At 32.7% G+C, this 14,290-nt stretch overlaps 1 protein-coding gene across 1 annotated transcript; it reads left to right on the forward strand.

Annotated features, from left to right (window-relative positions):
* The first annotated feature begins 1,875 nt into the window (after positions 1-1,875).
* On the forward strand, positions 1,876-12,256 carry LOC134700572 (probable serine/threonine-protein kinase qkgA). Its single transcript, XM_063561949.1, has 4 exons — positions 1,876-2,215; positions 6,983-7,143; positions 11,894-11,974; positions 12,221-12,256. The coding sequence occupies exons 1-4, from the start codon at positions 1,876-1,878 to the stop codon at positions 12,254-12,256; spliced, it is 618 nt and encodes a 205-aa protein (XP_063418019.1).
* The last annotated feature ends 2,034 nt before the right edge of the window (positions 12,257-14,290 follow it).

Genomic DNA, 14,290 nt, shown 5'->3' on the forward strand with positions numbered 1-14,290 from the left:
CATAAAACTCGCCCCATTCGGACTCAAACTCCCCGGCAGTTCCAGTTCCGATCCGCATACGGGCCCGAATACTACTCTACACTAATCACTGCCTTCGGCTTTTTTCGTAGCCCGCTCTTCAAGATGTTTGACGTAGCCCGCTCTTCAAGATGTTTGACCCGGATTGACCTTTCGTTGCTACTGAAGCCAATATGGCTGATAACTAGTTTAAAAAAATAACAGACACCCGTTGTGTTCAGAAAACAATAGTTGTAAGCTAAAAACAAAAATGCATATAATCAAAATAATATAAATAATTGTTTATTCATTAGGAAAAAATTCTTCTTCACAGTATGTAGTAGAAAATCATATTTTTGTGTTTACGTTTGTCGTCTGCACGTATCGTATGTGCAGCTATCAATATCAATCATATACGCTGAAATTATGATTATTGCAAATTAGACATAAACATATGCAGACGATTTAAGTCTTCACGATTAAGTTCCAGCCCGCTGCCTAAAGACAGTACCAGACAGAATATTTGGCCCTTACTGCTTTAATCGGTATTTGCTGCTTCTCCGCTAAACCATGCAGCATTTAAGATAAGAGAAAAGACTGGACTCAGTTCTTAGCATGTCAGTCAAGTAGAAAATAGGGTTTATATTTCATATCACTTTATCATGTTCTCGTCCTGGATATGAACTTGTTTTCCACTGGACATGAAACAGCCATCCATCCATCTAATCTACAATGTTGATTGATGCACATTGACCCATACGAGAACACACGCTCTTGTTTTTTTTTTTTTTTTTACATATGATCTTGAAAACTATAATCGATAGAAAAAAAACCTTTTAATAGCAATTATTGTCAGCAAAGAAAGATCTACAAAAGAGTGCCAGAAATCTACTCATTTGAATTATTTACCCTAAATGACGATGTTAATCAATGTTTTGCGTTTTCTACAATTATCTTAATAGTTAAACAAGTACAAAGTTGAAGAGCATTGAGGATCCAAAATTGCCAAAAAAATGTGCCAAATACGGCTCAGGTAATCTATGCCTGAGATAAGAAAATCCTTAGTTTTTCGAAAAATTCCAAGTTTTGGAAAACTATCAAAGGTAAAGATAAATTGTTAACAGCAAACATGATGAGCAAGACTAGACCTTTTAAAAAAGAGACGCAGAATTATATCAGAGTGGTATTCACACTCCTTAGTCGTAGGCAAGCCAACCTTTAATGTGGATGCTTATTGAAATACACGTATTTATTCACAGTAGTATAAAATTGTATTGCCCTAGATATTGATAATTTTGTATGTATCTGTGAACTTGCATTAAGTTTTGTTTGTTTTTCACCAAACCAATCAATTTCTTTATTAATCTTACAAGATTACGGAGCACCTGAAATCTGAATTAAAATGATTCTTCCAGTGATGTATCTTCGACGTTCTAGAGATAGTTTTACTTGTCGCCAGGGTTTTTACTTACATAAGCATCAGGGCAATTGCCACATGTGCAGCAGAGTATGCTTATCCTTCTGTAGATCACCCCTGGATTTTGGTAGGGTTCATGTTGCTCAGTCTAGTTTTCTATGTTGTGTTTGGTTTACTGTTGTTCTTTTTTATGGACTTGTTAGTTTGTTTTCAAAATTCATGTTTTCCCTTGGTTTCTTTTGCCTCTCTTTAACAGCCAATTACAGAAACCACCTTTATTATTTTGACTATGTACACATTTACACAATACAGTTGTATTTTTAAAGTTTGAATATATTATGGTAGACAAAGTTCACTGTGTAACGGTTTATTGTTTTTTTATTCCTTTGTCCTAAACGTTTCCTTATTTCTACTGACAACGTCAAGACAAGGCAGCTAAAGAAAAACTAGTAGAATCACACATGGCCATTAAGGACAAAAGACCAGCAATATCTTATGATGAATCAATGAAATCAGAGACGGTATCCATGGAACCTAAAATAATAAAACCTCTTGATGAACCTCTAGTAACACCTCAGCAGTCAAGCCAATCCTCTGAACAAGCAGCAAGGGATTTTGAAACCATGCTAACCGCTAAGTCTAAAGTTGATGTACACGACAAAGAGGAATATGCCACATTTTTTCTATGGTATTTTGCAGGGGATGAAGAATTTTACCGCACACATCAAACCTTTTTGTCCCAAGATGCAATGTATCTTGTTGTAACAAAACTCAATGAAGCAGATGATTCTAATGCACAAGGTAATATGTCATATTGATTAATAGTAAGTTTAACAATTAGATTTCAGATTTTTTAGCTTTAAAGTAATTAGAAACCTCAAATTAATAAAAAAAAATATGCATATGTTTTTTATATCTTAATGGATAGTTTTCATTATACAAATTATGAACATATACTTTTTTCTGATGAAAATTCTTTAATTTGACCACATTTAGAAGAAGGTTACTTATTTTTAATTGCTTGCCTCCAGGAAGCAATTCGCCCACATATTTTCCGTATGCATACTGACCCGAGCGTAAAATTCTGGTGATCGCAATGCGCATGGATCTGTCATTGAAATAAACAAATATCTGATTATACATGTTAAGGTAAGGTTTGCGTACACAGGGAGATAACTCGAATTCAAATAATTGAAAAAAAGGAGGGACCCGCCATATTGAATGGCTTTGATTAAATAATGTTTGATAACTACAATATTATCGAAAATAAAACAACACCTACCTCAAAATCGTCGTTTTGATGTAATTTTATCAAAATTTGAATCATACTAGTAAGGTAATGACCGTCAGTTTGTTAGTTTTCATTTATATGACGTCAGGTTTAGCCATAACGTCTTTGTGCAAAAACAATTCATGAAGTTTCGCGGAGTTTTATTTTATTTCATAAATGTACATTTTTATGCCCCCGCCGTAGCAAAGGGGGCATTTAGTTATAACCTTGTCTGCTTGTACGTTGATCCGAATGTACGTATTATAGTGTAAGTCCGTTTTTACAAATTTGGTTTCCATTTTCTAACTTTAGTCTTCCTCAACCAACTGATATATAAAACTTATGCACAATGTTGTTGCCACAAAACCAGAGAATAGATTTGAATTCTGTTGTCGTCACTTTTACAGTTCTAGATTTATAAATGGTCTAACAAAAAATACCATTCTCCATTCTCCTGTCCCCTTTCTCTTGTCTCCCGCCATGAAACCTTAAAAAAAACTAATGCATGGGAAGCTGATTTCAATAGAAATCTGTTTAATATCTTGTGTTTTTATGGCTTGTCTCCGTCTTGTCCTTTCACAAGATAGAAGTATTGTTTATTCTGCTTCAAGAACCCCGGTAACGTTTTCACTGACTGCTAAGCTGTCTTTTTATTGAATTTTTAAGTCTGATGCACGCCGTTTCCGATTTTTTGCAGTATGAATACAAAATATAGAAACGCAGGCTTGAATGAAAAACGGCACATTTTTGTGACATTTTTAGTAATTTAGTTTTTAAATTTACATAATGCGCAATGTGTTTTACTTATAGAGGATTCATATATAAATTCTCAGATATTTCTATTGCATGATTTTTACGAATGACAGAATGTTGAACTTGGTCTTTTACGCAAATACGCACACAACCCACACATTTACATCATTCGAAATGTATTTTATTTTTATCAATCACTTTTACAACTGACGGACTGTTCTGATAATATTTGTTTATGGATGCATTAAGACACAACTATTGTATTGTGTCGTCCTGAACATGCCTGAAGTATTTACCACTGGATATTTTACAAACTCTAATAAAACAAAATTCAACTTTGAATCAATTAATCTAAAAACAAGGATGGTAATATGTGTCTCTACACATGCACGACCTCACTATAAAATCCGGGAAAGTGTTAGTTTTTAGTTTTTCTCCGTATATAAGAGATCTTAATAAAGTAGTGACGACGCTCGGAGTTATATTATGAGGTCGTTTTCTGAATTTTTTTATTCCGTTATTTAGTTTGCTTTTACCAAATGATATTAAATTTATACGGAATACTTTATAATGTTTCATGTTTATGTAAGACGGGGCATCATCAGTTTCCCATGGACACATTATTCATTTATTCCAAGCTCTAACGTTTCATCCAACTGCTGCATACAAATTATTTTCCAAACATGGTGCAATGGCGATTTGAATGCTTTTCTAAGATTTAAAATTTACAGTTTGAATATAAAAAAGATGTGGTATGATTGCCAATGAGACATTAACAACTATAGGTCACCGTACGGCCTTCAACAATAAGCAAAGCCCATACTGCATAGTAAGCTATAAATGGCCCCGATAAGACAATGTAAAACAATTCAAATGAGAAAAGTAACAGAAGCACGGAAAGAATATAAGTGTTTCCTTCAAAATCAGAGTATTGTACATGTATTGATGCACCAGTATGACCAGAGTTAAACACCTCCCCTTCCGACTGTTATCCCCCCACCCCAAACTATTTGAAATAAGTTGTTCATCCTACATTGCTCTTTTGATGTCATCCCTAAGTTAATCACTGTTTTCTCTCCTTGATTATGGTCAATCCCAAAGTGTTACAAGACAAAATGATTCTTTATAAAAAGATGTTATTAAAGATGACTTTGCTCTTTGCAGAGCAACAAAAAAAAATATTGTGTTTTACAGAAATGACAAGATATACACATATAACGGCCATTTCCGTAAAAACGAGTTCGGGGACATACCAATTTTATTAGCTCATTATAATGCAAATAGTTAATTCCTTAAGTTCACAGTTTTTTCACACAAACGTTGGACCCGGAAAAGGGATATTTTTGGCTTTTTGTTGCCATGGCAATGGAATTTTTTAATCCAAAAATCCAAAAATCTTGTTTTTAAGAAAAAAAATTATAATATTTTTAATCAAAATTTATTATTAATGAATGGACCACACTTATTTATGCATGTTTTATTTAGTTTTATTTTTTAATAGTCACTCGCATACATTATTATTTCAGAAGAATTCAAATAAAATTTTCCCTAAAAAATCGTAAAAGATCGGAATTTTAAGCTTTTCACCAGAAAAAACGGGAAGGGCGATGTTCGATTTTTTTTCATTAAATGATTGGGAATTCCTCCCTGAACAAAATGATGTATCGTATTGATATAATATCACTTAGAAAAAAATCCAGGTTTCATGCAAACACATGCTCAATACCCATGCTTTTTGTGATTTGTTTACTATAAGGTGACAATCGGTAAACTTCGGCTTCAACACACGGCATTTAATGAGCAGCCATATTTGTTCAATCATAACAAACACAGAGAGAAAAAAATTGACGATACTATGATATATTTGCGAAAATAATGATAAAATCGTGCACAGAGGACTAATTTTATGATATATACATGCATTGGTTAAAGTATTGGATAAACATTATTTTTCACCAATCACTCGTTTCTTTTGACTTTAAAGATACATTTACCAAAACTCTTGTCCTCAAGTAGACTGTTGTATTTCTAGGTTTTGTTTGTTGCAATTTAGCTTCTACCCGGCGAGTAGTTGAAAAACCAAGTGTGAAAGGGGAAATGTGGGGTGTAAACCGCAAACTAGGACATATTGCAAGAGATGGTTGTTATTTTGCAGTGGACGGACAATTTACTCATTTACTTACGGCCAGTCTGTTGAATATTCTAGAACTTTCAACTTCGTTACATCAATAGAGGTTTAGGAAACAGTTTTATAAACATAGCCAGAAGTATGGTATCTTCATTTATGTGTTTAGATCAAGAGAAAAGTGTTGGTCAATGTCCATTGATAAAGCGAGTTCTTAAAGGTATATCCAATATTAAGCCATCATTGCCAAGATACCAGAGAAACTTGGACATTGAAGTCGTGCTTAAGGACATTGACACCAGTTTATATGTTATATTTACGTGTTTGATCATAAAGCCAGTTACACTTGTTAACAGTTCAAAGCCGGTACTAATCATTCATCATGTTCATAGTTTAGATTTATATGATATAACTGTTACAGATAGTAACATCTATATATAGATGTTAGAAGTTTATTGAGATGTTCGAAGCCAGGGAGGCATGTACTACCAATTGAGTTGCAATTTTTTATTGGGGACAAAAGGATATGTATTGTAATAAAATAAACGGTACTAATTTTCTTGCACCAGATGCGCATTTCGACAATGCATGTCTCTTCAGTGATGCTCTTGGCCAAAATATTTGAAATCCAAAGCTTACATTAATGTTGAAGAGCTATAATCCAAAAGGTCCAAAAAGTATAGCCAAATCAGTGAGCTGTAACTGTTCTAAAAAAGTACTTAGTTAGAACATCATGTTTTCGGAAAACTAGACATAATTATATATAAACCACATAGTACTAGATCAGCCAGTACATGTGTAACACTACGGTGCACTACTTCCGTTGATACAATTTTAAAAGCGGCAGATTGCTACTTCAACTGAAACAATTTTAAAAGTGGCAGATTGGTCAAATTAATCAACATTCAGAAATGTCTATAATACACCTGTTTCGAAATGATGATAGTTATAGTGTTAGGATTTTGAGAATTTTTTTCTTGTCAAATTCTGATGAGTCTGATGTATAATGAAAACAGATATGTAAGATTTAGTATAAACAAAAAAGTAAAATCACACACATACTAAACTCTGAGGTAAAGTCTTATTTAATTAGATATCAAGGTACCAGGATTATAATTTGATACGCCAGACCTGAGTTTCGTCTGCATAAGACTCACCAGCGATGCTGAAATGAAAATAGTTATAACAAGCCAAACAAGTACAAAGTTCAAGAGTATTGAGGACCAAAAATTATACAGGTTGTGTCATATACGGCTAATGTAATCTATTCCTGGGATAAATAAATCCTTAGTTTTTTTCGAAAAAATGTAGAGTTTTGTAACAGGAAATCTATGAAAATAACAATATAATTAATATTCATGTCAATACAATTATACTTGAATAAATACTGATATGAAATTGTTGTACCATGACTTTGTAGCTTTATTCCGACTCTGGATTGACTCAATACATTGCTACAGTAGACTGGAAGAGGGAAATATCATATCGGATTACAGGACGACAAAGTCAGGTAATCTGGATCCACCAATAGTTATTGCTGCTACATGGACAGATGCTGTATATGCCGCAGAAGCTGGAACGGTATATTTATTATGTTAACACACTTGTTTCATGTATTGTGTTTGTTCTGCTTTAAATGATTGATTATTCTATGTAAGAAGTGTTTGCGTTTTTTAAGTGGGCTTCGTGTTGTTTATTCTGTAGTTTTCTATGTTCTGTCTTTTGTTCTTTTGTTTAAAATTGAGAATGGAAATGGGGAACGTGACAAAAAAAAACAACAACCCTACCATACAGCAGACAAAAACGGAAGGTCACCAACAGGTCTTCAGTGCAGCAAAAAATTCCCGCATCCGGAAGCGTCCTTCAGCTGGCCCTTAAACAAATATATATTAGTTCAGTGATAATGAACGCCATAAATTTGTCTGTTTGTCCATTTCATTTTTAGCCATGGCATTGTCAGTTTCTTTTCGATTTATGAATTTGACTATCCCTCTGGAATCTTTCGTCCCTCTTTCAAGAATATAAAACATACTTTGTAAGACGTGCAGAAGCAATCATTCAAGATCTGCCTTTACTGAATATCGGCTACTTGCAATCGATAATTTTAAACTGGTTCTTTGTCTGGTACTTTTTAACAGGCTAAAGGTATACTATTCTCGGAAACCAGTCTTACTGATCCGAATCAATGCTGCGCTCTTGTAGATAAGGTAACTTTACAGGACAGTTCGTCACCTGGACAGGTTTAGCTCAAAGTTTAATAGACAGTTTGGCACCGTAGGAGACATATTTAGTAGACATGATTGATAGACAGTTTGGCAAGGCAGGAGACATTTCGGAACCAAGACAAATCAATACCTCATTTTCTTACCTATTCTGTTCTTTAAAATAAATCCCATACCAGTATTTTTTTCACAACAATATTTTTATTTACCAAAATTTCATAAAATTCACAAAATCATATTTGATCATAAGTAGAAAAAAAAACAATTTTATGTGTCATTTGAGAGAGTTGTCTCATTGGCAATCAGACCTTATCTTCTTCTTTTTATTGATTGCATTTGAATAAACTTTTTTCAACTTTTATCAACTTAAACAAAAAAACAGGATACAAATCCAATGAGTGAACAGGCCTATCAGATGGTGCCTCATTTTAAGAGTCTGATGAGACTGGCATTGATGAGAACTAGAACCTAAGTTCTGTGACATGACTAGATTCAGTTGTACTTAACTCATATTTTTGAAAAGTATTTCAAAAGAAATACATCAAATTCTGTTCTATTGTTTAAATTCGTTTTGTTCCTTTAATCAACTTAAAATGTAAAAAGATTATTTTTAATTAAAAAAATTTGGACAAGTAACAATTTCATTCGGACAAATAAGTTTTGATATGTACTTGTCCTACTGGACAAGTTGAAAAAAAAGTTATTGTAGAGGCCTGGCCTGATAGTTGTTTACCAAATAATCTTATAACTGTGCAGTTTAGGAATCACTGGAACAATCACAGAATGATTGGAACTTTCTAGAATGATTCTTATAAAAGATGCGTAATTTAAACTTCTACATTATTCAAGAAACTTCCGTTGTAACTTTCTAGGATTTTCCACAATGTTCCATTATAGAGTGTTCTAGAATTTTCCACAATGTTCCATTATAGAGTGTTCTAGAATTTTCCATGACAACACTATATATACAAACACTAAAGTTAAACTATATATAATTAAACTTGGACATAGACATTGATAGACATTAGTATTCACAGCATTTGGATTGACACTTTTATTCTACAAACAACATCATACTAGATTGTGACCTTAGTAGTAAACATAATATTCAGATTGGATTCCGAAAGATTTCCGGATACAGATAAAAGAGTGGACTCATATTTTGACAGTTAAGTTAACAGTTATATTTGTAAAATACTTCTTGTAAACTTTTGTATAATAAATATTGTTAAATTTAACTATTGATTTGTGTCTTTTGTTGGCTACAATTTAAAGGCGATTTCTGGCCGTAACACTATGTACCCTGTATGTTAAAAGAACAATGCCCGTGTGACATCTACCAAATGTTTAAAGTGCCAGAAAATACACGTCATAGGTCCACTTGGTTGTGTTTCAAATTTAGGTTTCTACCACCACATCTTAAGAATCATTTAATTGCATCACTGAGCCGGAGGTTTGTTATAGCACAAGTCGGTATATCAAATCAGAAGAAAATGCAGATTGCTATTTTCCGGAACATTGTGGTCTTTGAATTACAGAAGACGAAATTGAGAAAATTGCTTGTAACGACATGTCCAAATGCAATCCATATACAAATTTTAGAATTTGGGAAAGGTATTGATAGAGGGTTGTTCAAGGACATCGCTGACTTTGTTGAGATGGAATTAAAAAAGATAATTCATACGAGATTCAACATGTCAAATGTAAAATTTGAAAAAAAGTGGGAATGTGGTCTTACAAAACCAGAGTTTGTTACAGGTATCAATGACTTTGGTGGAAGAGAGATGACAGAATACTACTGTGAAACATGTATAAAAAACACAAGCTCGTGGATGAATGGTCAGGTTTAAAAACGGATTATCTATGCGTAAGTGAACATTATACCTTTAAACACATCTATTTGCAATTTTCTGGTCTGGTAAGATAATCTTTCAACTTGAGACACACAATGTATGTATAAAACATACATTTGAGGAAATAGCCACAAAAGTTTAGAGTTACATATGTAAGGTGAGATCAGAAACGTATGTCAATTTAGGACACGCAATGCCAATGCATAACGAAATAAAAATAAACTTCCACAAGGAAAACTAATGATTGAGTAGCATTACGGTGTGACTGATTTTTATGTTGACGTTGAAATATAGCATATTTTAACAAAAACATGCATTATTATTCTGATATCATTTTAGTTACCCCATTGTTCTAAAAATGCTGAACACGCAAATCCTCATCTAGAATCCCCTAGGCAAAAGCCAAGAATTTCCACCAAGCTAACTAGTTATGATTGATTTTTTTACACACCTATCATTGAATTATGTTGCAGTACATAACTAAATGTAATGATTTATTACAATTATGAACAAAAAGTCACTCTTTAATGTGTTCCTTTGAGAGAGATCTCTTGATCTGATCAAGTATGTCTACTAATGTCTTTAAAATGGAACTGCACTCGGTACATGTTTTGATTTCAAGAAAGATCAGTAACAAAACAAACAAACAGGTTGCTAGTCATGTTTTTCATAGTTCCTAAATTTCTTTGTACATATTTTTACAGTAGCTGTCAACAAATTTAAACTTCAAATATTCTAGTTTTTAAACTGTCTTCAGAGTACATACTTAGAAAAACAAAAACTCAACGAACAAATGCGGTAGTTCAGTATTTAAAATTGATACCAAATGATTGATTAAGTCTCATTGCAATTCAACTATAGTTTCATTTTTGATGAAGTTTCAGTTTGTCGGTATCTATCATTTCATTTCAGTTTATTTATATATATTATGTGCAACATACATTAAATTCTACCTGCTTATTCTTTTGCTCTTTAAAAACTGAGTTTCTTGTGAGTAGACATTCTTATTCTTTTTTTAATCAATTTAACTGGAATAGTTTGATACTGCTGCTTGTGTCTTATCAGATCCCTATGGTATCAGCTAAGATCAATATTTGGGGATACGTAAGTGGTAAATCATAGCTATTTGTTATGAAGTTACATTATCATTTGCATATTTCAGTTCCATGATAATTGTTGGGCTCCGACCGTTGAGTCATGATCTATTGACTTTAAACTTGTGTTCAGTTTATATGTATCGTATTGTGATTAGGTCAGTTGATGGTGAAAACATAATTGGTATCCTTAAGTGGTAAACCTTATATTTGGTATGTTGTTGTGTAAGTGTTGACCAATCTCATTTCGATCAATATTATTTGGCCCACTCCGGGCCCCTCAGTCAGGGTATTTTGTTTACATGTTTTGGTTTGTGATTAATTAAGTTTATTGGTAACCTTGAGTGATATGTCAATGAAATTTGGTATGCTGTATTTGCATCGGCACATTATACCTTTAGTCATGGTGGATAGATTTAAAGAATTTACCTGTTTGGAGTGAATAAGGTTTGCCATGTTAATTTCAAGATTGTAATTTAATACGCCAGACGCACGTTTTGTTAACATTGTGATTTTACTTTTTACATAAGACTCATCAGTAACACTCAGATCAAAATAGTTTTAAAGCAAAACTAGTACAAAGTTTAAAACCATTGAGGACCCAAAATATCAAAATTTGTGGTCAACAGGAAATTTATAAAAAATGACTATATAATTGATATTCGTGTCAACACCGAAGTGCTAACTACTAGGCTGGTGATACCCTCGTGGACGAAACGTCCACCAGCAGTGGTATCAACCCAGTGGTGTAAATAGTTATCACAGGTACCATGATTATAAATTGATACAACAGACGCGTGTTTTGTCTACATAAGGCTCATCAAATTAACAATAAAATGAGACAGATATGTATGCACAGATGGATTTGGCTGTAACTTTTCTGACTTGTTTGGTCAGACCTGAATACCGTTACAAATGTTTCATTTCGTATACATTAATAACTTTCAAATATTAAGCTACATGAACTATGATAATTCCCAAATGAAGGTAAATAACCAAAAATACTTAAGACGAAAACATTGTATAAAGTGTTGTGTCATTCTTATGTCAAAAAGCATTTATATCTTAAACTACAAAAGCAGAACCCATATATATATATATTAGAGTATGCATTAGGTAAACACATTTAACTTTGATTTACAATTACTGATAAACTTTGTAGGTACGTTGCGTTGTCGAAGGCAGCATGCGAGCATTTTCAAATGTAGCTGAAGAGTCAACTAGAACAGGAAGTTTGACTGGGGTATGTAGATAAAAATAAAGCCAACATTTAAAGATAATTCATAGATTTACCAAGAGCTGTAAGCTTTTGGTTATCTTTCATGGTTTCTCTAATGTTGATTAAACTGCAGATCTTTTGACCAAGCTTTGATCTACAAACCCACTGATATGTTTTCTTTTATGTTGGGGATTCTTAAGTTTTGTCAAACTGAAACACAGCTTCAAAAGGTTGGATGCTGAAAATTCATAACCTGATGGTTTTATTTAGATGATATTAAAAAAAGATGATGATGTTGTTGATTAACATTAGTGTAATCGATTCCCAACTAATATCAAATTACAGGTCCCAGGTTGTATTGATCCAAACATTTCCAAATGAGGTTGAAGTTATATCTTGCAAGACAATACAATATATGCTTTTTACCAGGTAACTAGGTAACCAAACCTTCTACAGAAGAAAATTTAGAACTAATATTCTATTTTGAAAATCAATTCAAACACAATTGAACTTTTTTTATTCAAAATAGATTGTCAACATGTTTGGTAATGCACATTAAATTTGTTCCATACTTAAAATGACAAAAAGCAAATTTCTGTTTGTAATATTTGAACAAACAATGAAAACACACCTCACATCATTGGTGTTAAAAATTCAAAATGAGACAGATAAGTTGTCAGCAAGTGAACTTAATTTTGGCACTATACAGGAATCTTTATCTTATTACACAGTATTACAAAAAAGGTAAAGTTTTCACATTTTTGTAAATCGTCTTTTTTTTAACCTTGGCGCCGCCCAAAACGTAGTCCATGCCCAATGCTATATTTAGTAGGAATTACATTATAGGCATATGTGTGCAGCACATAAATCAGTTTGTAGTTTGTTAATTTTCTTTTCGAATTGATAGTGTATAGATATTTTGATATCAACAAACTCTGACATTTGTTTATGGTGCCAGTTTGAATAATTATGTATTACTAAAGCTGAATGAAATATTTGTTGGCATATTTTACATGTTTTTTCTTAACTTGTGATAGCTGCTTAACTCTTGCATACAAGTCGACTTATTTAATGAAAATTGCTCATTCGTTGTTGTTTGTGGGATTTCAAGCAAGCTTGGTATAGCGTGTTTTGCCTTTTGGTATTTTCTATCTGATTTGATTTTGATATTGTCTTACTAAAAAGATTATTTCACTTCTGTTTATAAATCATTCGGTTCACTAATGGTAATTCAATTTTCAATTATGATGATCTGTGTGCTATTTTCATTGCAAGCACTGTTTCTAACTACTCACATTATTTCTGAGTACAGTTTAGTTTCTCTACATATTTTACATCACTTATGTATATTTTTTTCCCTTTTTTTTAAATTAACAAAGGCGGAAGTGAATTTTGCAAAGATGGGGATGATTGTGCTGAATAGTCTTGCTGATGTTTTATATGATCTATATAGGCCAGATAAACCTCACCTTCCTCCTAGGAGTGGTTGTGATATAACGTACTTGTACAAGGAACTCAGAATACTTAATAAGAACATTCCTAGTAAACGATGGGGAGGAACATGGCAGAATATTCTGATAACAGACATAGCAATTGGAGATGATATTGAACGCATACGACTTTTACGGAATGACTTACAACACTCGAGACAATTCACACTTGATGATAAACGTTTTAACGATTTATATCTTATAATAGTTGATCTTGTGAAGAGATTCGATTTACATAACAAACCAGCTAGGCTGTATACAGACCGACTAAAAGAAATAATAGCCAAAACAGTTTCTGAAGAGGAAGCGAAATGCATTAAGCATCAGCTTATAAATGAATTCAAATTAGGTAAGCTAACTTTTATTTGATAGATATCCATAAAATGAATATGGCAAATTTTCTATTGGTAATGAATAATTAAAACGAAAAAATCGATTAAAGGTACGATATTTATATTTTGGTAAGTCACCAGTAGCTCTCGAATGAAACATTTGCTTGGAATTCCAAATCAATTACAAATTTAAGGAGGGAAGAAAAATACTAGAGGGACAATCAAACACATAGATCGACAATAAACTGACAACGCTATGGCTAAAAAAGACAAAGACAAACAGACAAATAATAGTACACACGACACAACATAGCAAACATAAAACTAATCAACACGAACCCCACCAAAAACTGGGTTGATCTCAAGTGCTCCGGAAAGATAAGCAGATCCTTCTCCACATTAAGCATCTGTCGTGTTGCTCATTTAATGAAAAACCCGGTAAATAATGTAATTGGGTTCTTCACATTCTTAAAAATGGAAGGGGATTGAACAATATTATTAAATTGAAAATTTCAAAA

This window comes from Mytilus trossulus, unplaced genomic scaffold (genome assembly GCF_036588685.1).
Source record: "Mytilus trossulus isolate FHL-02 unplaced genomic scaffold, PNRI_Mtr1.1.1.hap1 h1tg000158l__unscaffolded, whole genome shotgun sequence".
NCBI classification, from domain to species: domain Eukaryota; kingdom Metazoa; phylum Mollusca; class Bivalvia; order Mytilida; family Mytilidae; genus Mytilus; species Mytilus trossulus.

Bases quoted from the DNA above. Each gene is read 5' to 3' on its own strand.
- LOC134700572 (XM_063561949.1), top strand. From the start codon at position 1,876: ATGGCCATTAAGGACAAAAGACCAGCAATATCTTATGATGAATCAATG. The intron at 2,216-6,982 runs GTAATATGTCAT...ATGACTTTGTAG, and splicing joins AGATGATTCTAATGCACAAG to CTTTATTCCGACTCTGGATT. The intron at 11,975-12,220 runs GTATGTAGATAA...GGTTTTATTTAG, and splicing joins GAACAGGAAGTTTGACTGGG to ATGATATTAAAAAAAGATGA.